Source organism: Lichenostomus cassidix, chromosome 4 (assembly GCF_008360975.1).
Source record: "Lichenostomus cassidix isolate B80296 chromosome 4, HeHo_3.0, whole genome shotgun sequence".
NCBI lineage: Eukaryota > Metazoa > Chordata > Aves > Passeriformes > Meliphagidae > Lichenostomus > Lichenostomus cassidix.
This window is the reverse complement of record NC_139484.1, coordinates 3,054,302-3,080,928: the sequence shown is the minus strand read 5'-3', so window position 1 is coordinate 3,080,928 and position 26,627 is coordinate 3,054,302. Positions and strand designations below refer to the sequence as shown.

The 26,627-nt window shown below is 41.0% G+C and overlaps 1 protein-coding gene and 2 long non-coding RNA genes across 3 annotated transcripts in view; 1 reads left to right on the top strand and 2 right to left on the bottom strand.

Annotated features, from left to right (window-relative positions):
- Positions 1-451: 451 nt before the first annotated feature.
- LOC146437698 (uncharacterized) lies at positions 452-2,621 on the top strand. Its single transcript, XR_014851503.1, has 2 exons — positions 452-564; positions 926-2,621. It is a non-coding gene; the product is annotated as an uncharacterized LOC146437698 (long non-coding RNA).
- Positions 2,622-4,643: 2,022 nt separating this feature from the next.
- METTL14 (methyltransferase 14, N6-adenosine-methyltransferase non-catalytic subunit) lies at positions 4,644-21,453 on the bottom strand. Its single transcript, XM_085057631.1, has 11 exons — positions 20,834-21,453; positions 20,642-20,730; positions 19,822-19,909; positions 15,555-15,635; positions 15,100-15,187; positions 12,595-12,685; positions 10,943-11,084; positions 9,572-9,664; positions 8,753-8,869; positions 6,329-6,539; positions 4,644-5,489 (listed from the first exon to the last, which is right to left on the bottom strand). Exons 1-11 carry the CDS (start codon positions 20,897-20,899, stop codon positions 5,176-5,178), a joined length of 1,380 nt encoding a protein of 459 aa, XP_084913757.1. The 5' UTR covers positions 20,900-21,453; the 3' UTR covers positions 4,644-5,175.
- A 1,768-nt stretch (positions 21,454-23,221) lies between these two features.
- LOC146437696 (uncharacterized) overlaps positions 23,222-26,627 on the bottom strand; it is a 30,220-nt gene continuing 26,814 nt past the window's right edge. Inside the window, exon 6 of the long non-coding RNA XR_014851502.1 lies at positions 23,222-25,322. This is a non-coding gene — a long non-coding RNA (uncharacterized LOC146437696). The remainder of the gene's footprint in view (positions 25,323-26,627) is intronic.

The following is a 26,627-nucleotide window of genomic DNA, read 5'->3' as shown; positions in this document are numbered from 1 at the left end:
GGCCCAATTAGCCTGGTTTTGAGCAGCCAAAGTGCAGCACATGGTCTCTGAAGCCTGGGCTCTCTTGGTCTGACTTAAGCCCCAAAAACACGGGGCTTAGTCACTGCTCCCAAGCCCCAAATCTGGCCATATGAGCCTGTTTTCAGAGTCCAAAATGCAGGATTTAGTCTGTTTCTAAGCTCTGAGCCCTGCAAATGCAGCACTTGGTCTCTCTCTGTGAGCCCAAAAATTATCAACTGAGTCTGGTTCTGAGCTCCCAAAAATACAGCAGAGGGTCTTTGTGAGCCCAAATTGCAGGACTGGAGCTCTGTTCCAAACCCCCAAATGCAGCACTGGGTCTCTCTCAGCCCCAGAACTGACCCAAGGGGTGGCTGAACCCCAGCCAGCAGCTGTGCACCAGCAGCCACTCACTCCCCCCCTCACAGCAGGATCAGGAGGGAAATTGGGAGACAAGAGCCATGCCAGGCAGTGATGTCAGAACAGTTTATTAATGGAAAACAAGAACTATGTAATAATATAACATAACAACAGTACATGCTACTAATGGTAGCAACAGGGATAACTGTTGGAAAACACAGTTTTCCAGCAAAACTTATGTTAACTAAATAAACCTGAACAAAGCCTCAGCATACTCAGGCCTCAGTAAAAATCCTAACAAGCTGCAATAGCTTGCTTCCCTGAGATCGCTTCGTGGGAAAATATCAAGAAGATGCAGCTGTGTAAGGAATGTACGGGAGTGAATTTGTGATTAACAAAGAATGCAGGAGAGAACCCTGATTATGTGAGAACAAACTGCGAATGCATGTGTAGCTGTGATTGGTAAGATCTATAACAGTATATAAGTTTCTCGTTTGGTGAAATAAAATGGAGCTTGCTTATATCTCACATTGAGACTGCCATGAGTTCCCTCTCGTCGCTATGTCAGATAACAACCATGATGATCAGATTATAAAACAAATTTTATTAATATATATACACACTTTAGAAATTTTGTCAAACCAGTAATTCCTGATGCATACCAGCACAAACAGGTATTTGGCAAGTCTTTCAGCCTTCAGCAGAACGCTTCTTCAAAGGAATTGAAGAAATTGGCATTCGTGATCAAAATTAACTGTTCTTGAAATATTAGAGGTGAAATCTCAGCTCTTTGCAAGGTCAGGTGCTGCCTTCAGCTGTGTTTCTGCCATAGCAGAGAGATTTCTGGTTTCCCAGAAGAATGCTACAGCTTATTTTGAAAGGTGGAATGTCTTGTGAACACTGTAAGACCTGGAGAAGAAATCGTACCAATGGTGATTTGTGTGTGCATCTTGGTAATGCAGACTTGAATGTGGAATCTACTACAGGCATGGAATTGTTACCCATTTGTAAACATGTGTGGAACACCAGTGTGCCTCAACTGAGAGAAGTAATTTTTCTGTTAAATGGCACTTCCTTTCAATTTGATCCAATCTGAGTATCTGTATTTTGATGCCTGTTGCATAAAAATGCTTGTATCCAACTGGATAGTCTCCAAGAGACTTTTGCATCTGTAGAAAGTGCTGCCAGAATGCATCAGCCAGCAAAGCTATGTGCTGGGCTGATACTTACTGACATAAAAGCTCCAATTTGTCCAGGGGCTTATTCCATAAAGTTCTGAGCCTGGAAATTAATTACTTACCTCTGAGGAGCTTGCAGAAAGTGTATAGTGTTATGTGAGACCCCAGAGTGTATGAATATGGGCTTGTTAACCTTGCAGTAGTAAAGGTGCCAAAGTGGTGTCCTTGGAAAAGGCTGCAGAATGTGCTGGGAAATTGTTCATCTTCCACTCTTCATTGCCAACTGCAGAAGCACCAGGTAAGCTGAAAAACAGAGATGAAAAAGAAAATGCTCAATACAGAAAAAGTTTTATCTGTTCTGAGCTGAGAGGGGACTGCTGTTACATTGTATTTGTCTAATAAGGCATTCATCTTTTTTCATTTACTTTTTCCCAGCATGGACTGCAAGGAAGTTGTATAAAAAGGTGTTGCTGCTGGACACTGACCTGTGGCTTCATTTTCATACTCAAATATTACTTATATGGCATTTGCTACTGCTTATGATCCCTCTATTCAAGAGCACTTCTCTATTTCTAAACCTCACTTCCCCCACTTCAGACTGCAGGACTATTTATATAATGTTGAGTAACTTATTTTATAATGTCTGATACACACCTCTAAGAACCACAGGTATGTTGGTGCTGCAGCTGCCAGCAGCACTGCCAGGCTGCACTGGCTGCAGGAAGGCATCATCTGCCTTTTGTGCAGAGTGGGGGACTCCTGCTGGACAGTAGCTTTGTGTTTGCAAAACTGCTTGTCTGAGAGCCAACCTGCACAGGCACACCCAGCATTCCCAACAGCTTCTTGTAACCACCACTGTCAGAGAGCACAGAGAATTCTCCAGTTGATGGCTGGTTTACACAGAATGATCTACTGCTGACTGGGGTCCTAAATTCTCTCTGAAGCCAAATGCTGAGACATGCTGAGTACCTTGTCCATGCAGTTGCTGAATCCTTCACTTAATTCATGGGTGCAACATACTCCAAGTACTCTAAGCCTCTTCCAGAATGCAAAGCACCCCATATCACACTGGAGGCATTATGCATTTAATAAAAGTGGAAAGGAAGAAATTTGTTAGGTTTTTTATCTCCCAGGAGAGCATGCTCAAATTAAGTCTTCATTTACTTGTGGTGAATGAAATACTCATCAGCTCGCTGATTCGGAGCCTTATCCTCCTCCTCCTGTGGAAGTGTTACAAGTGAGAAATTAACTGACAACTGCTAATGCAATTTAAAGCTTTTCATCTCTAGTTCCCCCTTTCTATATGGTCCAAATGCCAGTGACTAAGAAAATGACCCGATGTTCTTCCTGTGCAATGGGGTGTGTGGGAAAGTGTCTGACTGCAGTACTGCCTAAGTCTCATCTCCATCCCCACAAGGACATGGACCAAGCTTTGGGAGCACACAGCCCTGCACTGCTGCCTTACCTGTGTGGCCTTTGTCAGTCTGTCACTGCTGAAATGCCACCTTCAGATGAGCAGGGGCAGGTGTTGCTCTTCATGGAGGACAAATGCAGAGGTGGAGTTCCTTGTCTGTTAACCTCAATTAAAATATTCCATCACTTGCTCATTCACAACATGGACAGCACACTTTCCTGGCAAAGGTGGCGCAATCCAGACAGTTCTAATCTAACCTCTATGCAGCACTATTCTTTTTTTTTTTCCCCTTACAGTAATTGAGCTATTTCTGCTTTGAGGGGTAGAACCAAGAAACCTCCATCACCTGCCACTGTTTTCCCCAGTTACTGAAGTCTTGAGCAGCACCACAACTTCTGCAAACTGATACAGAAGCACATCACAACCAGTTGTTTTTGACACTCCTCTTCCACGTAGCCTAGGAGTATGTTAAGAGCAGCCCATGCACTGAACTACCAGCCCTGGGCATACAATTAAAAGGGGGAAATGGAAATTAATGTTTTCTACTCATTGAAAAACAAGAAAATATTTGTCCCTGGGACAAAAGCAGTGCCTAATGTTAAATGTCTTTACTTTTTGAATCACAACACAAATAGGGCAATTTTATTTTTAAAGTGTCCTTACTGTGGCATTTACCTTCTCTCAGATGTTGTTCCACAAAGCCTGTGGCAGACTTCACCAATGACCAGATGAAGATCACCTTTAAAACACCCCTCCCCTAAATGCAGTCACTCTCCAGATGTTCAAATATGACACAGGAAGAAACAAGCTGTAAACAACAGGGAATTTCCATTTGCACCACGGCAATCCCCTGCTAAACACTCTACCAAAACCAGGGAGTTCACCAGTCCCTCAAAATCATCTGTGCCAACATTTCATGCACCAAAAGAACAGTTCCTGCCTACAACAGCACAGAGGAAACCACTTAGCAATTCCAAAACCTCAAGGAGAACAAACCCACAAAATACTAAGAAAGATATTTCAACATCAGCTTTGATAAACATGTTTAATAATCTGCTGCTTTACAAGACAGTTACTTAAAAGCTGGGCTTCAAGAGAGAAACAGTGAGACTTAAAGGCCAATTTTCCAAAAGCCACACACCTAAGACCTTGGGACATCAAAAACCACATTCGTTCAGCCTACCAAGAACCAGACAAGAAGCTCAGAGTTGTGGTTTTACTAAAAACGGACATTGTACATAGCAAAGGGAATTGCTGCCTTTCCACACTGCACTGGATCGGCAACAGCCATTCCCAAATGTAAGCGACACCCGCAGGCAAAGCCAGCATTCAGTTCCATCACTGTTCCCTGCCACCAGGTGATCGGTTTTGGGAAGGACACACAGTACCTCCAGTGTCCAATCCTCCCTCCAGCAAGGTCACTGAGACTGCTCTGCAGTAACACTGCTCTTCCCTCCCAAGGAACAAGGTGTTACAGATACACAATGGGGGAAAATCCCCACTCAAGGAGCAGCCCAGACCCGTGCACAAGTTCTGGGCTGCACATAAATGCACAACTTGGTGCTTTCCAGAAAGCACAACATGAAACTGCACAGAATTACCACTCTCTCCACTGCTGACATGAAAGGTGAGTGCATATACACCACAAATTAACCTTTTCCTATTCCCAGGAATAATTTGGGAAGTTTAAAACAAATAAAAAATAGAATTCTATTTATTTCATTTGCTCCTTGGTTTCAGAGAAGTTAAAACAGGTGTCAATACAGACACAGCACTTTCTCTTCTGTATGACAGCAAGTCTGCTGTGGTCATGCAATTCAGAACTGCATTTCATGCCCACTCCACTGTATTAACCCAAGCCAGTCCAAACCAAAGCTCCAAAAATGGACAAGGTGCCCATGCTTTGGAGAAAATGACAGATGAAAAGGAAGTCCCCACCTTGCAAGGTTCCTAAGGGGAGAGCAAGGGGATTCACTTCCGTCCTACCCGTGGTGTGAATGGCTGGTGATCTCTGCTCTGATCGAGTTCAGTGCTGCCCGTGGAGGACACGACCAGGTGAGGGGCTGTGCCAGACTGCAAGGCCGACTGTCTGGAACAGCGTGCACCAAAAAACAATTGTAAAAGTCATTTAGCTTGAGTCCCCAGAGGAATTCCCTGTAGGAAAAACAAGACTACAGAAAAGATTCCTAGACAAGCTGCAGGCTGGGGGAAGCAGCCGTTAGGTCCTCAGCGGGTGGGGAAGCCCCCTCGATGGGTCCCTCCACGGCCCCCTCTGAAGCCGCCCCGCTCCCCACGGAAGTTGGTCCTGTTCCTCTCCCTGCCCCTTTCTCCCCGTCCTGCTGAAGTCCCTCCTCTTCCTCCTCCCCTGGGAGCACCGCCGCCCCGGTCAGACTTGGACTTGGGTGGTGGCGACTTGGGCCGCAGCCTCTCGATCTCCTCGGTGCAGCCAGTCAGGTGGGAATTGGGAGCCGTGAAATAGGAGGAATACGTTTCAGCATTGAAGTTGCTGTTTGTCAGGGTGGGTCCCACTGTCAGCCAACCTGGGGAACAAAACCACAGTCAACAGAAGCAACAACAAAGTTCAGGCTTCAAGGCCACTATTGTTCTTCTCCCAGGAAATGAACACTCCAGTGACAGGGAGAGACACCTACACTGAACGGAATGAAGTCACCTCTAGAGCTGTTGAAAAGTTAAGATTTTAGTTGGGTATTTCTAAGGGCTTATTTTCCTTTTTTTTTTTTTTTTTAAATTACACATGCCTGTAGCAACATTCATGCTGTCCATTCACAAGCCCCCTAACCATTCTTCCTACCTGTCCTTACACCACAACAACGTTTGTAAAAAATAAAAAAGTGCAACCAGAGTAACCTGACACTTTGAGACAGTGACATACAAGAATCCACCAACAGCAGCACTGAAGGAATACCTGAACAATGTGTCCTGATCCATGTATTTCTATGCATTTTGCATTGTGCCAGATGCAGCACCCACTGTGAGAGACTGGGTCTTCAGACACTGGCAACAGCACTAAGCTCACAGGGGTTGAAAATCAGATGGAAAAAGAAATCACTTTTCTGCGAAGTGTAAACACACAGGGGAAAAGGAATCTCAACTGGATTTTGTTATGCTCACTGATGAATTAAACACATGGACAGGCAAAAATACTGGTTAACGAAAATCTTTCTTCTGGAAAAAAAATTATAGAAATGATAGTTGTCATAAACTTTTCAAGCAACAGTTTTGTGACTGACAGATCTCCACATACACCAAAAATGTATCTTCCTGAGATCTGCAGTCTGACCTGTGACATAGATCTGGAAACATCTTCAGGACACTGAAATGAATTTTACTGTTTGACCAAAACCAGCAAAGCAGTTACCTGGTCGAATTGTGCTGTCCCTCCCAAAGAGGTGAAGCCGCCGTCGCCCGAGGCAGAAGTGCTCAATAATGTGAAAAATCTCCACAGGTTTCTCTATGTTGCCGATTTCAGGCTCCTCTGTGATGATGAGGTCGATGTCAACATTGGCGTGGATGAAGTCCCCGTCGGTGCTGCGGCGCACGGTGCCCTTAATGCCCATGAGGCAGTGCTCCTGCACACACACAGAGCTGTCATCTGTCACACCTACTGCTAGGGCAGGGTGAGCACAAGGGACAGCAAAGGCACTTCTAAGCAGAGTACATACATCCTACATCCCACTCTTACAAGAGAGAAAAGTCTGAAGCATGAACTAGAGCAGAAAAGCTGGAGCTACCAAAGGAGCCATTTGAGAACAAAGCATAGCAGTACTTAAGATATTTGGACTTCTTCAATTACAGAACTTTAGGTTGGAAAGGTTCAGAAGTCTCCACAAGACAGAAGAGAAAAAGGTGGTAGCAAGAGCAAAGGACTAGTTATTAATTATGATTAATACCTGTTTCATCATTCTGATCCTAACTTTCTTCATTCAATAATTTTCAAAATTTTCAGTCATAAAACAGACAGTGGAAATAAGATGTACTTTTTCATATTGTACCCACTAATAAAGTAGCCCTCACAACTCCCCTCAGATTCCTTTCCAGAAGATATTACCACAAAAAACCCACAACCATTATCACACTGTCAGTGCACTCTCAGCTCAGCAGCGTTGAAAGTGTTTTTGAGCTCTAACATGCATTGCGTTCCTTCCTTCTGAAAGAATGCAGGCCAATTTAAGTGAGTGGTATGTGGCATCCATGAATGAAGAATCACCACGATTGTTCCAGGATGAAAAGAGGCTCCTCTACATACTCATTTCAGAGCTCTGTGCCTGGGAATATCAATCTCGGATGAGCGACGCTCCCTAGGATCAAACACTGACTCACTAAGCGCCACCAGATGGCTCAGGAAACAGTTGCAGACAAGAGCATGTAATCATTCCCAAATTTTGGAAAGGATTTGCAGAGTTACTGGGTAAACATGAAAGGCAGAACATCAGACCTATCAAATCTAGGCAGCTGGTACTGCACTCATGCAACAGGGGTTTGGACCTCACATTGACCTCAGTGAAAGGCAGAATACTGCTAAGCAAACTACCCACCAAGCCAAGCCTCATCAATCTAGTCTTTAGGAGAACTAGCCAAACATTTTACTTCCATACCACACAGCATGTCACTCACAAAGATCCGGGATCCTCTGACAGGTGGCACAGCACAAAGCATCCACGTAGAGATGCCTCAGCCAAAGAGAACAGAACAGCATTTGCTGCTGTAACCATTGGCAAACACAGCTAGCCCAACAGACTGTTTGTTCAGTCAGAACAAACTCACTCCATTTTCCATTTATAACAAACAGTGACCTCAGCCTGACTTTTGCTCAATAAACAGAGAAATTCCCCATACCAGAAACTATTTTTCTTTGTTAAACAAAGACATAAAGTCCCCCCCAAATCCTCCGGTGTTAGTTTCAGCTTTTCCCTCAGGAATGAACTGCACATATTTGCAATTCCATATGCAATAAACACACAATATTTATACTTAAAAATATTTATAACTAATACAACACACTTTCAAACAAACTTCAGATTAATGTAAATGTGAGTCAAAGAAAGATTCCAGATATCATAAAGGGAGTTTATACTCCTAAAAATGCAAATTTGAGCCAGACTTGAGTATGTTCAATACTAATGAATGATTAATGAATGAGGCAGGAGTTCTGAGGTTCACTGGCACCTGAAATTAATAAACTACCAAAAAATAAGAGCTCTCTGTACTCTGTAAAACTTCCAGTTACACCCATATATACCCAAAACATTGATGAATCCCATCTACATTTCTCTAAGTTTTTGAACAACAGACTTGTTCAAAATTTGTTCAGACTTGTTCAAAATCTCAATTCAAATTTGAGATTTGAATCTCAAATCAGAACACTTCATTTTTTTCTCTGCACCTCCTTCACACATCCTCCACAACATATCTTTAAAAAAAATGTTTGGTTTAAAACCAAGCTGACCCATTCTATCACTTGTGCTTCACCTTCAGGAAGGCAGGAGATGCTGTCTGAGCTCTGCTCCCTAACAGTCTCCTCTGTGGCCACACACCTGGCATGTGTGCAGTTAGAGCCAGTCCTCTATAGTTATTATTGGATTTATTTAAAACCTACAGATTTAAAAGACTTCTTTTGACATTAGTCAAATTCTACTGCCACGTTTAGCTCAATAAAATGTGCTTTGCAGAACAGAACTCAGAAGCCCTCCTGTCTGCTCTCCGACAAGCCTGTCACCAACAGCGGGTGTGTCATTAGCACAGAGACAGAATGGAAACAGGAGGAATCCAGCCAATCCTTTACCTTGGTTCTTTGGAAGACAGCCTTAGGGTCCAGAGTCTTGGTCTTGCCAGGGTTGTTCTTATTAGTTTTAATCCAGCAAATGTCCTCACATCTTCTGTAACCCCATTTGCGCAGACACTAAATATTATAAACAAACAAAACAGTTCACACTACACAAAAAAATCAAGTAACCTGAATTGAACACTCGCATAGACACTTGACTTTTCTTATTCAAGGACTGTCCAGCTACATGAACCCGTCTGTGACCAAACCAAATCTATCAGGCCAACTTCAGACCAAAAAACAGCTAAAGCAAACAGATCAGTAACCACAGGCTGCCCTTAAAACAGTTGTTTGTGAATTGTTTTCATGGAAAGCACTGCTCAAACTAAAGAAAGATGTTATAGCACAGCAGGAGCCAATTGGGAATTCTTACTGCAGCATCCCTAATGCAAGCAGCATTTCGCTGCCATGCTGGAAGTTTACAATTGTATCTCAACTTAAGAAACAGCAGGACCTTTCTCCTAGCATGAGTATTTCTGCCAGAGAACTACTGAGACTGCTGTTAAAAAAGCTGTAACTTGGCAACCTGCTCCTCTGTTAACATGCATTCATCAAAAGCAAGAACCCATGGAATTATGCTTGCTCACATAGCCAATGACTCATCTGGACATTAACAGTAACTAAACAGTTAATGCCACTTAAAATTACTTATCCTCTACCACAGTAACAAAATATCCCTCAGTAGTTAGGGTTGAAAATTCTATACAGGGAGAAGTCAAAGACAAAAATAAACTCTTAAGCCTGTCCCTGATAAATTGAATTAAAACATCATCTTACCACTCGGCCGAGATCCAGACCCTCGCCTGAGCCGCACCACAGAAACACAAATGACCTTGGGGCTGCAATTTCTTCAATTTCCAATTTCATGATCTAGTAATAAGTGGAATAAAAGTGTTCCTGAATTAAATGTAAATCACCAATTACCTCAGGAAGAATACTGAGTCTTGAGGCATTATCACAGAAACCATCAGGAAGCAGATCTGGCAGTGAATTAATTCCTTGTTTTCCTTTGCTGGTGTGCATGGCTTTTGCTTTCCCTAATCATCTGCCTTTGTCTCAAGCCACGAGTTTTCCAGCTTTTACCCTTCCAATTCTCTCCCCAGTCCTGCTGGTGAGGGACCAAGGAAGCAGCTGCCTGCGGCTGCGCTGCTGGCTGGGCTTAAACCATGACAAACAGAAATTTGATAAAAAATTTTAGACTTAAAAGACCAATACAACTCTCATGATCTCCCCCTCAAACCTCTACTTCATTTTATCATTCCATTGCCAGCAAAAATATTTAATACAAATACAATAGGACTCTGTTTCTTTTCCTCCCTGTAAGTACTTATTTGAAGGTTGCAAAGAGACATTATAAAAATCCCAGCTTAATTCCTATTCACTATATAGAAGAGACATTCTCTCCGTTTTCACTTTCAGGAAAAGCAGCCAGAATTTATGAGGACAGTGGTTCAACTAGAGTAATATAGAGAGATGAAACAACTTCGGATGCAAAGCATCTGTTAGTCATTACAAGTTGAAAGGATTAATCTCTAACTTGCTAACACATCAAATCAAGCTTCATTCAGTACCTCTGAGGAAAAATAATGCAATAGGAGCCATTCTAAGAGGATATAACTCCAAAATAGGAGGATGATTCCTGCCTCCAACACTTCGAGTTTTTCTGTTAGGATGGAATGTTTTTTCCCTGGGCAGCACTGTCAGGCACCATTTTTAAATAAATACAAGAGAAAGACTTCCACGAGCGAGGTTTACGTCTTTTGTTAAGCTTCTAGGGACTATAATTGGTTTGACCTTTAAAATTTCCTACCTAATAATACTTGGAGAATGGAGGAATGTCAGTAAAGCAAACTTACCTATACTCTTTACTAGAAGACCAGCATATTAAAAAGCATGTGTTAATAATCTCAAGAACTTCAAGGAACAAGGGAATATTTTCAATGGACATTCGGTATTCCAACAGAAAAAAAAAAAAAAAAAATCAAACAGAAAGCTCAGTGAAGGTAAGGACAGAGAGAAAACCCACTATTACTACATTTAAGTTTTCAGCCAGGCTCAGAGAGAAAAGTTTTATTTACTAAATTAAAACCGAAACTATTTGCTTAAACAAATGCATGAAATGTTCTTCACAGTAGAAAAGACACTTACATCATCCCAGGTCCAGCATTTTTCATTGGCAGTAATGCCAGTCTCTCGGTAATATTCTTCCAATGGTGGCTCCAGGAGAATCACATCAAATTTGGACTTCAGTTCCCTAATATCAAATGCTTCCAAGTCTGCTTGTAAATACCTGTTTAAACAGAAGATGCCAGGCTGTTTGGACAAGGTGCAACAGTGGCCTGAGAAGTACACTCCACATAGCACTTCTGTGCAGCCAGTTAAGAGGAGGATCTCCTGGTTGGGTTACACATCTCAAATGCTCTAAACCCAGAGGAGATCCATAACACATCCTCACCTAATCAAGGCTGCATGCTATTGCATTCTATTTTTTATGCAGTCTTAATAAACAGTTTTTAGGATTCTAACTTAGCAAGCAAGAAAGAGATGCCCACACAGACTGTACAACAATACCTAGTACAGACTCACTGTACTTTCTGTAAATCCATGGACTATAATAGGAGGAAACAAACATTTAAGAAGCAAACACTCACTGCCTGGTTAATTGGGAAAGTGGCATATTTTTAGAATTATTCTGAAGATTCTAAATACTGCAAACATTGTTACTTTTTACATAGTATGAATGCATTTCTCTATTCTAGTAACAAGCAAAATTGCCACACACATTGATTTGATTAAATGTACACTCACACACACTCTTATGACTCTCCATACCTGCAGCCCACTCACTGCTGTACCACTATCAAAAAATTATACTGGCTCCTCTAAATACATTTAATCTTAAGAAAGCTGCTCAGCAGACCACCACCTTCCCCTTCCCAAAAAGTGCGTTGAAGAGATTCCATGTGTGTACTTGGTGTTGTCAGAAGACAGCATTTGATTACTATTCCCCCTCCCTTTTGGTACTTCCATAACCAAGAATGCCAAAACACACCTAGCTTAAAATAGCAGGTTGAGTTCTGCAGTTTGCACTCAGCTGCTCAGACAATTATTTAATGGGGTTTTATGAGACTATCATTAAATAAGGCTATTTTTTTGGTACGGATTAAGACTACTGCACATTACAAGCATGAGGTTAAATTCAGAGAGGTCTGAATCCCTGAAGTGACATGCTGCACACTTAGTCTGTGTCTGATATTCAGCAAAAACTCTGAGATACGTCAAAGTCAGTAAGGACAAATGACTTCCAGTCAGCTTAAATATTTTTGGTCTTCAACTCCAAAGTAACATATGACTGATGGATACTAAGATAGTAGCTGAACACTACATAAAAAACAGCTGGTACAAGAAAAACTAAGGTTATACTAAGAGACCAATTTTTTAAAGTTTTTCCTGTTATCATAAACCACATGAGATTCATGATCACATGACATTCTTTTAGTTCCCAAATTAAAGCCTGCAGCCAAATCAGTTGACAATTTGATCTTTAAAAAAATCAAAGCTTTAGATACTATACATAACCACACACTGGAAAGAAAACCTAGTTTATACACTATATTAAACATCTAGATTAAACTAACAAAACCAGAGTGATCTTATTCTTCTATGCTTCAATTGATTAATTTGTATAGACAAACAGAAAATGTAAATTCTAAGCAGCTGCTGAAAATAGAGTTTGCAAAGCAGACAGCTAACTTCAAACAGGTCTGGAGAAGAAAGGCATTTTCCACAAGAACACTTACATGGGAGGAGTGTTAGATTTAGATATCAGCTCATCCTTCAATCTGATGAGCTCTCTAAGTTTTGGATATTCTTCAAACCTATCTGCTAAGCCTAAGAAGAAGAAAACATGAAGTTAACAACTACTTAACAGAGTAAATCTGTATCAGATAAGCATTGTCCAGTATTCTGAATAGGTCCAAATGTTAATAATTAGCCTCATTTTAATTTTTGTTAGAACAAACCCAACCCTTTAAAGCAGTTTTTGTTCAGTACTTGACAAAAGCCTCCTGCCCTCACCCAGCTAATTATAGCTGTTACTGATGCAGTGTCTATGCTCTAATCTTCTCTAGGGCACTACAGTGGATCAGGAGTTCACAACTCCAGTTACCAGAAGGAAACAACCTTCCATTTAAACTAAAAGCGCCAGGATGATTAGAGAAAGTTCTTTTGGTTTTCCCTCATCCATAAATTTCTATTAAGATCTAAAGAACATTCATTTACAGCAATCTCTGTGTAATCTTTGGTGACTATTTCGAAGGTGGCACCTGGGGTGTGGCTGTTCCCGAGGCAACCCTTACATTGAGATTTGGTGCTGTAGCGTCAGTCATGAAGATCTGAACACACGTTCCTCTCTTTAGCTTTATGATGTCAATTTTCCAACCTTTTATGTGTACAGAATGCAAGCGAGAGAATCCTAATTAGACCTCTTGCAGCAAATATTTTAAAAAGGAAAATACACTTTGCAGTATATTCAATTCTCTCTTAGAGACAATGGGTTTGCTATTGCCAGCAGCAGGCTGAGCACGAAACAACAAGACAGCATTCCTGCTTCCCAAGCAGTAGCAATTCAACTTTAGTAGGAGTTACTTAAAAGGCTTTATGTTCATTTAAATGTACAACTTGAAATGGTACTGATCAACTGGGGAAGAAAACCTCACTCAAACCCACAAACCCTTCATCCCTCTCCTTACTTTAATTCAAACTTCTGAATTCCCAATCCAAGGACTGCAATGATAAAAGCGAAGTTCTCAGTACCTAACCTCTATTATCTCTCACTATTTGTGCATAAACACCCAAAAGTTATTTTCATCCCTTCCCTTAAATATGTAACAGCTTAAAACCACCACTGTGTTCTCCTGATTTCCACTACTGTGCTGCTTCCAGACATTGTGAGTCAAATACCCCTGGCCAGCAGAGACAGAAACCAGTTATCAGCAGCTAAACAATACATGTAAAAGAACTTTCAATCAAAAAAACCCCAAACTAACCAAACCCAGACCCACAGGTCTCTCCCTCTTTTCCAACAGCAACATCAAAAAGATACAACTCAGTGTTCTAGAACCATCACTTGTTTACAGCTTTTTTTTCTGGACCATGTCCAGTGACATGTAGCACCTCGTCAGTGTTTTGACCATGGTACAGAAAATGTGTGCTCACCAATATGCAGCTTGGCACAGCTCTGTTAAAGGCTCTGGTCCAGCTGTTGATGAAGTGTTCACCTCCATCTAACATCTGCATAAGCATTTCTCCTGTCCCTTCCCCATTCGTTTCACACCAGAGGTCAGGGTACATAACATGGGCTGCTATTTATCTGTTGTCATTTCCAAGAATGGTGTAGAACTGCCTCAAGTACACGACTGTGAAGCCCAGGTGCTTTTCAAACAAAGGCATAATTGAGTCAAAACAGCCTATTTTTCCTAAAAACCATCCAGATGTGTTTCACAGAAGCATTCAGAAAATATTAAGAAGAATAAACTAAAAGCCTCTGGAGGCAAACCAAACCTCTTTGGGCTGCCATCTATAAACACAACCCACTTGCCTTGGCAATCTTACACTTGATAAAATATGGAGAACTGTTGCATAAAATTGCAGAGGGAGATGTCCCACTTCTTTTAAAAACCAAATGCCAGGCACCTATTCTGGGAAACAGGGCCAAACTGTGCGTTAGTTTTAGCAAGTTTAAATTCAGGCCCAATGTAGTAGAATCATTTCAGTTGCAAGTTATGGCTGAATACATGCGAACTTGAACAGCAACATCCTCTAAACTTGGGCATTCTAATGAGCAGTTATCTAATTTAGCTGGGAAATATTATCCATATTGCTTACTGACTTAAATGTATGCATGTATTTTCCATAGTTTTAAGAGGCAACACAGCCCAGGACACAGGTGAACTGTAAACCTCCAAAGGTTTCAAGATCTGCTCATTAAACTCATCTACTTTCTGGAATCAAAAGAGCTTAGTTTGGAAAAAACTATCTTCCTGGTGTAATACTTTAAAGTGAAACCAAGGTAAGAGCAACATTGGTAAGAGCAGTCTTGGTAATAATGACCTGCTAAATAACTGAAAACAAAACCATTTGTATAAATGTCTATATTGATACGTATGCACACTGAGAGACAAAAACAAGGAAGTGGTTGTGTACCTGCATTTTCCAGAAACTGTAAAAAATTTAAAATAGGGAAGAAAAAGAAGTGTGATTGAATAAAATGAGTCATCTTCATACAGTTAGTGGCTGTGACATACCAACGTCTCTGATGAAGTTCTGGGGTCTGTGTCCTGTATCCACAAAGTGCTGGCAGTAATCGTTGTGTGGATTTAAGCTCTGAGTGCCCTGGAGAACAGGAAGAAGTTCAGTGAGAGCAACAGGAAGATAACTGGACAGACACATACATGCTGTATGTGTTAGTCTGATAAATGAGAAGGTAGCAGATTATCCTTCCAACATGCCTTTATAAGCTCCACTGGTCAAGACCATCATTTTAGTACCCATTCAGGCCCACCATTCCTGTAGCTCATTGTGAGCTGAGCAATTCAAACACCCGTTACAGTCAGAGCCTTCACAGGAAACTTCCATACTTGTGAATTCCAGGCCACTACTTCACCCTTTAAAGCTGTATTTCAAATCCCATCAGATGCAGAAACAGTTTAACAGAACTACGTCAGCTTTCACTACGCTTCTAATTGCAGAAGCAGCTCACCTTAAGAAAGGTACTGGAATCTTTGTAGATCTCTTCTTCATAGGGCAGGTTCTCTTCGTCTTGCTGCAGCTCTACTTCATCCTTGGAAATAAAGCAGGTATTACAAGTGTGCAAGATGATGCTGTTTCTGTCCTTTCCATAAGAAGCAGAATCATAATGACAAGTGAGCTACCAGTGTTGGAGGGGAAAATAAAAGTACCTATTCCCCAAAAAGCCTGCACCTCTCTCACTAACAAGGGGAGTGTTTCTGGGAAAGGGCTCTGAAAGAAGAACAAAATAAGAGCCCCTTCAATTCCAGCCCGTGACAGTGCTTTAAAAGGTGTAAAACTTTTAATTTTTGTCCCACAAAACTTTCACTCCTTGGACTGAAACAAAGTATATATTTTGTTGAAGTTCTTCTTCAGTAGAACTTCGGAACATTTACATCCACAATGAGCTCTTATTTTCCAGCATTGGAAAAGCCCACACTCTGCAGAAACAGCTCATAGTACAAGTCAGTATTTCATTTGGACTGTCCTTAAATGTAACTTTAACACTCCTATTCTATAGCTCCAAAATATACACGAAAAATATCTGAAGAGCCACCAACTGTTCATTCAACAGATTTCTGGGATTCAGAGATCTGTTACACCAATGTACTCTGAACTCCAACACAGAGCTCAGAGAGAATAAAAGCTCAGGAGAGACTCACTTCTTCTCATCACCTTCTGCCTTCCCATTGATCCTGGATCAACCCAGTATAGAGATTTATAAAAATAGAGAAATATAACTGAAGAACTACTGATTGATATCATCTACCGTATTATTAGAGCTATATTTATTCTATGCTACATAAGTTATCTGAAAGCAGAATAAAAAATTGTCGTCCCTCTCAATATTGATCCCTCTCACTGTTAAAATCTTTAAGTAAGTCGCTGTTACTTCCAAAGTGCAGCTTTGAACAAACTTCTGAAATGCCTGATGGCATAAATAGGTCACAGCTTCCCCTGTCCTATTCAGGTGATGAACTTAAGAGATACACAGTCTTTTTGCTTGTCCGTTTAACCAGATCAAAAAGATTACTATCAGAAACAGCAACAGTGGTTGCAAGGAAAAGAAATCTACAGACAAGCAGCAGCAAACGTTATTCAGGAAAAAAAAAAAAAAAAAAAAAGCTGGAAGCTTGAGTTTTACTAAAAACTGCTTATGCCATCATAAGTTACACGTGTTTCCCTCTTCCATCTTTCTCTAAATCTTGTCCTCTGAGGAGTTACCAGTTAGATACCTGAGTCATCCCAGTTCTCTTTATGCCTTCATAAGTGATTTACAGACTTTTGGCCAAAAACTGAAGCCCACATCACCAACTTTCAAAGGGAAAGGACACAGTCAAAGCAGAGAGAGAATGACATCAGCAATAAAACAAGATACTACATTCTTGTACATTAATTATCTGTGATTCTCAAAGCATCTGGTATAGAGTTGCTGAGCTAGGGAAACAGAAACTACCCACACTATTCAGAATTGATTTCAAATGACTGGAGACAGATATAATTCACAATTCACCCAAGTAAACTTTTTTTGGCCTCCACAACAATGACATGTAAGCATCCCAAGCTCACAGGCCTCTGCTTGCAGAAACAAAGTAGAACTGGGCTGTCTCAAATTAGGCTCGCAGATGGCAAAACAGAACCACAAGTGTTTTTGTACTCCACATGAAGTTAAAAGTCCACAAACCAGACATTCATACAGGTTCAAACAATTGAGTCAAATCACGTGGGGAAGGCGAGGGGTGGAACATCACTCACAGCTCCCAGAAGGTGGTGAAAAGCCTGGCAGTGGCAGCAGACACTGTAATCCCCATTATCTGTCACTTCCAAATACAGACCAGGGAGTTCAACTAACCCTGGGACAACTCTTACAGATCCACAAGAACAAGAGTATTTTAGGAGTTCTCCAGAACCACAATTCAACTTTCTGATTTTAAAATATCCATTATTTTTGCCAATAGTGCATCTCTTCCCTACCACCCACCCCCCAAGGCTGGCAAGGCAGAGCAAGGCTCCAAGACTGGAGTGAAGCTGCCAGTGGGAGCTTAACAAGCAGCCCTGCTGCCCTTTGCTCTCACGTCATCCTGAGCCTTATGAAGAACCACCACTATAAATTTACACTTATTCTACAGAAACCCCAAAAACAGATCCACAGAAAAAAACCCCACCAAAATTACAACACGTTCCTTCTTTGCTTTTTGTTTGTTTTGCTTTGTTGTTTTTGTTGTATCAGATGTTCCTATATGGCTGAGAAGAGTAAAATAGTTCGTATTTTATCTCAAAAACTGCTCTCACAGGGGTGAGGGTACATTCATTCCCACCAAACCTGGAGCCAGGGCAAAAAAATTTTTAAACCATTGCAGAAGACTTACCTGATCCCATCACACAGAACCCAACACACAAGTCAAGGACATAGAGACAAGTCACTTCACATCAAAAATACCTCTGCGTTTCCTAACAAAATGGACAAACTTGCAAAATTTGTCAACACTACTAGTTAAGTCTATTATTGCTTTTGTCTAAGTCGCTTTAAACACAATGCAATAGGGCTTGATGCCACAGGATCCAGATTTTTGTACGAGTTCATATTACAAGACTAAATTTAAGCAGGCTCAGAGTGCCCAGGAAAAAGTTACATAAATGCAGATGGAATTTTACTGTTCTTATCTCCCTGCCAATCGGGAATTAGCAATGCCTGCAGGAAACAGCTGATGACTCCACTATAGATGTTCTACTCTGGGGTTTCAAGTTTCTTAAATCTATTCATCTGCTCGACTGAATTTTGTCTGAGCTACTGTTATTAAAATATTCTTCCATTTCAACAATGTAGAAAAAGTCTGGCCACTTACAGGTGTTTACAGCCACCTCAGAGTAAGTCTTCTCCACAATGATTAAGAAAATCTTAATTATAAGATTCATGTACTTTGCCAATCCAAGTGACTTATCCGTATATACCTTATAGCTAATTAAAATTTAGTTCTTTAACCATGTACTTGGTGAAGAAGTAAAATAAATTTATATTACCTGATCACTAATGCAAGAATAAAAACCCTACTTCACAAACACCCTTCTACCTGATGGTGACTTAATTTCTTTACTAAACAGGATGTACAGACTAACACTAATGATGTTAAAAAGAAGGTCTGCCCTTCTACAGAGAGATTTTCAAAATCAATCATCAAAAACCATCCTGTCATACATTAACTTTTTGGTTTAGTAAGACAAAAGATAGACATTACAGAAAGATTTACAAACCTGAACACATATATAACAAGATGAAGGCCGTGTATTTCAAAAATTACTATTTTTAGGCATCCAAGATGACAGCAGACACTGAATTATTTCATAAATACACTGACACTGATTCTATTTAACCACAGAAGCAAGCTTATTAGGACATAGAAAAAAGGGAGAAGGAGGACATACACACAACTAGATCCCAAAGCAAATCATAGAGACAGCTGTGTCATAATCATGCCTGTGTTTAACCTCTTTCTACCTCAGCTTGGCCTAAAGATCACATTAGGTATGAACAGAGAAAGCTGACAAATAGTTTTGGGATGAGCATTTGAAAAACGAAGGGCATGAGAGTTTGACAAGCACTCACTCTTCAATGACCGTGGAGGCATTTTGGTTTGTTTTTTTTTTTTAAACCTAATTCTTCCTGGACATTTTGGACACTTAAAGAACACCCCAAACCAAGCCTCTTCAATTCCCTTAGAATCCCTTGTTTCTTCCACTGCATTCCTTGGCACTGCACAAATGGGCGAGAAGACAGCCTCAGCCTCCGTCTCTCATCCCATGGCCTGTGCCTGCTGCTAACTGCAAGCTTTCATTTTGACATGACGAAATTCTGGTCAAGATTCTTTTTGCATGTAGCCAAATAGACACATTTTACCACTTCTTCCCACAGCCAGCCATGGCTCACTGCTGTTCCCTGTGGGCTCTAACACCTAAGCCTGCTTCCTCCCAGGAGCAGCACTAAATTAAGCCTCCACACATTGGGTTTTGGTGCATGTGCAGTTCAACACACCTATGTCACACCTGAAGAGAACCACACAGCATCTATTTTTTCTCTCCTATATTTCTGCAGTGGAAGCCATCAAGGGAGATGCCACTGTGGAAAACACATATTAAAGGATCTATACGCATCAAGTTTATTTTTATATACACACGTATTTTTTAAGTGCCTCAGGGACATAAGAACACCAGAGAAAAGTGACTTTTTGCTTTTATCGTACCTTATATTCTTCAATCTCTTCCTCATCAGCTTCTCCCTCATCTGGATATTTACGCTTTGCGTTTGGTGCAGAAGTATCATAAGCAGCCCTATGAAGAGCCAAAAATCCTCATATGAAAGATTCTGTCTCCAAAGAAAACTGCTCAGGAATCTTTGATAATCTGTCCTGACTGCATGTTACAAGTTTGAAAGGATTTCAAAACATCATAGAGGAAAAGCTCTTCCTCTCTTGCTATATTTGAGATCAGCACAACTTATTAAGGACAGAACTCCTGAAAAGAGCATCATTCCTTTCTCTTTCTCATTCTTCTGCTCTCAAAAGTACAGCTTATTTTAAAGAAAGCAGTATATTTAGAAAATTAAGCTCATTCCCTTTCTTATTTTTCTGTTCTAAAAAGTACAGCTTATTTTACCCTAAAGCAGTTCATCTACAAAATGAAGCCTGTTCACACACGTGAGAATTGATAAGCAGTAACTGCTCTGCCCTAGACACATCTGTAGTTCCATGAGAACTTTTAGACTAAACTGCTCTGAACTGCACTTAGCAAAAGCATGAAGGCTCTGGGACAACGCAGATGGCACACTCTAAATTCAGATCTCGGTTTTCCTACACAGTAGCTTTTTAACACCAGAAACAAAAGTCAGCCTATATTTCCAGGCTGCTGTTAGGAGGGAGCAACTAGACCCAATTCGCTTTAATCAAGGCTCTGGTTTGACTAATTAAAGCATTTTCTTTCACCGAGCGCAATCCCACCCCATTTCCCGGGCCCGTACTCCTACGGACCCCCCATTTCGCACAGACGCCGCCCGCCGATACCGACCGACAGGTCTCCCTGGTTTCCGCGATCTCCCGCTGCTCATCCTTGCTGTTCAGCACGGCGCCGATGCTGTCCGCGTTCTCGGCCCCCAGCTGCAAGCGGGAAACACAGAGTCACGCCGCGGACCCGCCCCGCACACGGCCCCGGGCAGCCCCGGCCCCCCGGCCCCGGTGCCGCGGGTATCCCCGGCCGTACCTGCTGCGCCAGGAGCTGGCGGCGGAGCTTCTGCCGCTCGCGGATCTCCTGCAGGCGGCTGTTCATGGCCGCACCGCCCCGCCGCGCTCCCGCCGCGCTCCCGCCGCTACCCTCACTTCCCGGCACGCGTCACTTCCGTGCGCGCAAGGCCCGCGGGGAAATGCCGTGCGGCGGCTCGGCGGCATGCGGGCGCCGCTCGTTCGCGCTGAGCCGTGCAGCTCACCTTGGCCCTGCCGCTGCAGGGCGCTCCGGCAGGAGAACACCCGGCTGTGCGGCGCTCCGCTCAGCCTGGGCCACAGCTGTCACCACTTCTTCAGTGGTCTTCTTCAGCGGGCCGGTTTTCCCAAAATACATCCTTTATATCCAGTTCCAGTGGGATTATTTGTAGGTTAACCTTCATGTTTTGCTTTCATCTTCTGATCCTTTAGAAACTTCCGCTTTGAGGGAGTTTTGCAGTCTCTTTAAAGCTCTTTTAATCTAATTTTTTGGCGCCTTTTCCAGTTCTTCCTCTCGGCCCTTTCTTATGTATTGCCTGTCTGGTAATGTATCTAATCTATATTTCATGCTGACTTTCTGAGAGGTACCCAGAATGCAGCAAGAATGAAGATGGAAATAAAGGCCTGCAATAAACGTCAGTCCCTAGAGTCTCACACAGTGAAATTTAACAAAATAATAAAGAAACATTACAAATTACCCTGCAGTTATAATTAATGGTGATGTTTGCTCTCCCGACACAGACCAATGCTGCTCGTAACTGCCAGACCCAATGGTGTGGCCAGCAATGGCTGAGAAATGACACTCAGCGCCGTGTTACACAGAGCGTGCAGTTCCTCTGCCGGTTTTGGAGTGCCAGACACTGGCACACTTTTGTGGAACAAGCTGTTATTCTCCTTTTTTTTTTTAATGTGTTTTTTATGTGTTAATGAGGTTATCCAGGTCAAACTTAGAACTGAAAGTGATGCACAAAGAGAAGGAAAGGAAAGAAGTGCAGACTAATAAAAAAAGAAACTATCTCCAGCCACTCACATTTCTCAGTGATAGAATATCCTAGAAAAAATGATGGAGCTTTGGAAATGTTAAAAACCTAAAATACCAAAAGTTGTTTATTTATCTCTTTAGGCAGTACATTACTAGTTATGCTATCCTATCTGTGGAAATGTTATAGGAAAAAAAATGCTCAGTAGCTGTCTCTTGCTACTGTACAGTGCTTTGATATTGTTGGCTGTAATGAATACAGTAGAAGTCCCTGCACAGTAACAAAATCACTTCCTCCTGGATGTGATCTGATGAGGTTTGTGGGAGTCTGCACCCCAATTTTAGAACTGGTTGCTATGATGAGCCGATCCTTACAAACATTAATGGCTATGAAGATGTTCTGCTGTGTACAGCACACTGTTTCAAAACAGTGCAGAATGCTCTGTGCCTTTCTTCTCTGGGCATGCTGTGGTTTCAGCTCTCTGAGCCTTGCATCCAGTCTGTTTCTGTTAAGGTATCAGACCAAATTCTTGCTAGTGTAATGATGATTGAGTTTGTGGAACTGCCATCCACTCTGATCCATTATTCAGATATTTTCCTTCATATTTATGAAGCCAGTTGTTTCCTCATCCTGTTTTTCTTTAACTGATTGTCCCTGAGTACATTACCTTTCACTTCTCTTTACTGACATGCATTCAATCTTTCTAATTATTTCTACTGTTGCGATAATTTTGAATTCAAATTCTGTCTTCCAGCCTACTTCTACCTACTTCCGATATCAGGTGGTTGTGCAATAAGCAGACATTCTCTGCCACTTCGTTTAACCATTTATGGCATTATAAAGTATCTATGAAACACTAATAATGATACAATTTCACACCCATTTGGGAATTGTGTTACACAGACATATATTCAAGTCTAGGCTACTCCATTTAGCAAAAAAATGCTACTTATTTTGTGTCAGTAGAAATTACTGTAAAAGTTACAGAATTTGGCCCAAACTGCTTAATTTAGCACTGTTCTCTCCTTTTATTTGTTCTTCACATCACAAAACTCAAACTCCATTGAGCCCTATTAGATGCTAAATAAATTCATAAATTAAAAGCACCAAATGGATGAAACAGATGCAATGTGAGATAAATTCATCTCTTAACTCAAACCAGATGAGTAGAAAAATAGAAAATTTTACTCCTATTTCATGTCCCTTTTCCCCATGCTCACAATGAAATACCTAGATCTACCTTTTAGAAATAGCTTAAAAAGTTGTTACCTCGATTTTGGAGCCTAATTTGAACAAGTGACAGTATCCCAAAACCCAGTGACTACCCTCGCTTTTCTACCTTTCTCTGCCTGAGGCTGTGTCCCCACCACACAATGACCGTGGAAAATCTGATTTGCCATCTGACCGATGGCAAATCTGATTTAATGAGCGCATTGCAAAAAAAGCCACACCCATGAATCTAGACAAACCCACTGCAGCAGCTTCAATTTTGTTTAAAATTCTACTAGAAGTATCTAAGTACCAGCAGAGTGTGTACTAGGCGAGTACTGCTTGTCCTTAGTAAGCCCACAATCATCCAGCCAAAACAGAGCCTTCATAAACACCCTGCCAATAGGCTCTGGATAATTTGAGCGGCATGTGCTGCGATTTCACACTTCATCTAGATCAAGTTGCACTGCCACTTGATCCAGCCTTGGACATATCCTTTGTGATGGATATGATGCCTTGACGTTGGAGCTGCTGCCTCTGCACCAGCTGATTGTACCTGGATGTGACCATTGACTGGGATTTTCAAAGAGATACTGTAACTCCTTTGCTTTTGAATGGCATCACATTTCATTCTGTTTTGTTGGCAAGAGTAACTTGCACACAGTAGTTTAAAAAATGATAAAAATATTTCTAATTCCCCTACAGAGAATAAACTTCATTAGTTTCTTAAATGTTCTGAACTAAACGTTGTGTTGTCTTCCTTAAGCAGTACCCGATATTGCCAGAAGAAGAACAGCAGGATTGGAGCAGAGCTGGAGAAGCTTTTTGAACTGAACTTTGTTTTGCTGAAAAATGGGGACAGGCCAAGAGAGGATTTTAAGACCTTGCATTGGATTTGTTAAATTCCTGGAAATGAAAATTATTCCTGCTTTTAAAAAATCCTCTGCTCAACAAGCTCTGTTCCAGAAATTTCACAAACTACCAAAATTATAGTCTATATCCTTAATTCAAACCATTCTGTTTACAGCTATTTAAACTTGACATTAGGAAGCATTTCTTTATGAGACAGTGGTCATCACTGAACAGGCTCCCTGAAGAGGTGGTCAGTGGCCCAGGTAACCTGTCAGTGTTTTAGAGGTGTTTGGACAATGCCCCTAACAACAGGCTTTAACTTTTAGTCAGCCCTGAGGTACTTGGGCAGTTGGACCACATTGCAGTGTGGTCTGGTCTAGTTTATTCTGTTCTACAAATTCAGTTTGTTAATTTGTATTGCAAAAGCTAAGATTTGGCCTTTTTACATTTCTTTCCTCAAGTCCCACTTCATTTTGAGATCTGACAATACTGGCTTATCACCACGTTCAGAGAATGTGTTACAATACAACTGACCTTTTAAGATAAATGGCTGTGTAAATGCCTTAAGATACAGCATGTGAAGAGAGGGTGGAGTGCAGCTTTACGTTGCATTACATCTAGCCTTGTATTTACTCCTTTTCACTTCAACACTGCCCCCTTAGTGAGGCAAGGGCAAATCTGTAGTAATTCTACAAACTTCAGGGATGTTATTTGTTCTACCACTGAGCTGAATTTGATCCACTCAAGGGCAGTATGGATTTAAAGACTCGACATCTGTAGGCTTTACTGTTACAAACTAAAGCATCAAAGACGTGTGAATTTGTAATGCTTTGAATAACAAAGAGCCATATTTCTATACATCTGTGTTCACCGACTTAGACTTAACTTTACAAGCACTGAGATCAGAAAATATTATCTATCACTTTCGTGCTTTCCCTATGTTTTTCACACAAGATATTAAAATTATACTGCCAGTTTTATCTTACAGTCAGAAACTGTGTCCTATCATACTTGCAAAACAAACACATTTATTTTTATGTTTCCATTTGGTAGTTGTGCATATTTTCTGTGCTTATAGTAGCCCTTACCTCAGAGCTGGTTTGTTTGCACTAAGTAGCAATAAAGGAGACAAACTACTGTACAGAATGTTATGGTATACGGCAGCTTTGTACACTGAAAACCTCCTGTGTCTGAAGTCTCTGTATTCTAAAAAAACCTCATCCTTATGCATTACCTCATATACTCATTACTTTTGTTTTCAGTACTATTTTATGTTTCCTGGCTACCTCCATAGCTAAATAGGTGAAGTATTTTGCATCAGCACGTTATTTGCAAACAACATTAAAAAATATAGCTCTGAGTTTATTGTTTATCTTCTTGTTAACTCCAGAATATGGCTTGTAGTTAAATCTTAGAGAAAGATTTAACTTTGTTTTTCACTTTGCCTGGATCCTAGGAAATTCAAAGAGAAATTTGGAATTAAAACCTACACATACAGAAAAAAAAAAAAACAAACTGAACATATGGACCACTCATGATCATTGGAATAATTTCCCCTGGGAAGTGGAGGATTTCCCAACATTGGACACTTGTAAGGGTGCTGGGCCATACTGTCTAGACTGTGGTTTTGCCAAGAAAGTTGGTTCCAGATGGTCCTTGAGGGCCCTTCCAACCTGGTGTTCTATGATCCTGTGAATCACATTGCAAGTCCACCTCCTACAGCTCCCAGCACAAGTTACTTACTTGATTTTTAAGGGCTAAAAGCTGGTTCTGCTGAAACTAATGGCAACATTCTGACACCTGGTTCCAAAATAGGATAATAACCATAATAAAGCAACAAGAGCTTTGAAATTTTACAATGATAAACTTAGCAGTACTTCTATGTAATATAACTGGGTATTTGGTCTGGTAGGATTTAGTTACTTAACACTGTTAGAAGGTATTGTGTAAATCATGTTTAAAAGTCTAAAGTAAAAAAAGGAGCGTGTACTCTAACAGAGTGCTTGTTTACAAAAATAAGTTGTGCTAAACAGATCAATATAAAACCAGAAGTAACTACGTTTTTTATAGCTATATTTACAGAAAAAATATGCTGCTTTTCATAATCTAATGCCCTTAATTTTAATTTTTACTTTTACTTGACATATTTTTACTTTTATTTGACACTTGACCAAGATGGCTAAGTGTGAAAATAGCAAATTGGAACATGTAATTCCACTTAGCCATTAGATTATCAAGGAAATAGCAATGGGGAAATCACAACTGATAGGACAAGGGGGATCAGAGGAAATAAGAAAGAGCCATCAGTCAGAAGTGAAGATGAATAAGGGAGGACTTAGCCAACGATAATGATTATAAGAAAGCAGCTTGTTTTGCCAGTATTTCCAGCAGTGGAAGTTTCCTTCTTTGCCCTCCTTGTCATCTGTCACCCTTCCCACCCCCATTCTGTGGGAATGAAGGCAATCTAAGTGCAAATGTCTGTCACAGGTCTGCACGATGCCAGCACTGTTTAACTACAAGAGACACAGTTCAACAGTGCAAAGACAACTCTGATCCCACTTGGTACAGAATCTCCTCAACACTGTTGGCAGGATACTCACCATATTTATTTTAATGCATGTGTGACTGCATTGTAAAATTTCAACTACATTGTCAAAAGGAGGCACAAATGCCAAGTACATCTTTGTGCATCACTTTATTGTAATCAATGTGAAATGGTTGCTCCAGCTCTGCATATATTTGTGAAAGCAAGCTAGG

Coding starts and splice junctions, on each gene's coding strand:
- METTL14 (XM_085057631.1), bottom strand. CDS start 20,899: ATGAACAGCCGCCTGCAGGAGATCCGCGAGCGGCAGAAGCTCCGCCGC. Junction 15,636..19,821: donor AAGAGATTGAAGAATATAAG/GTACGATAAAAG, acceptor TTTATTTCCAAG/GATGAAGTAGAGCTGCAGCA. Junction 5,490..6,328: donor GGACAGCACAATTCGACCAG/GTAACTGCTTTG, acceptor TTTGTTCCCCAG/GTTGGCTGACAGTGGGACCC.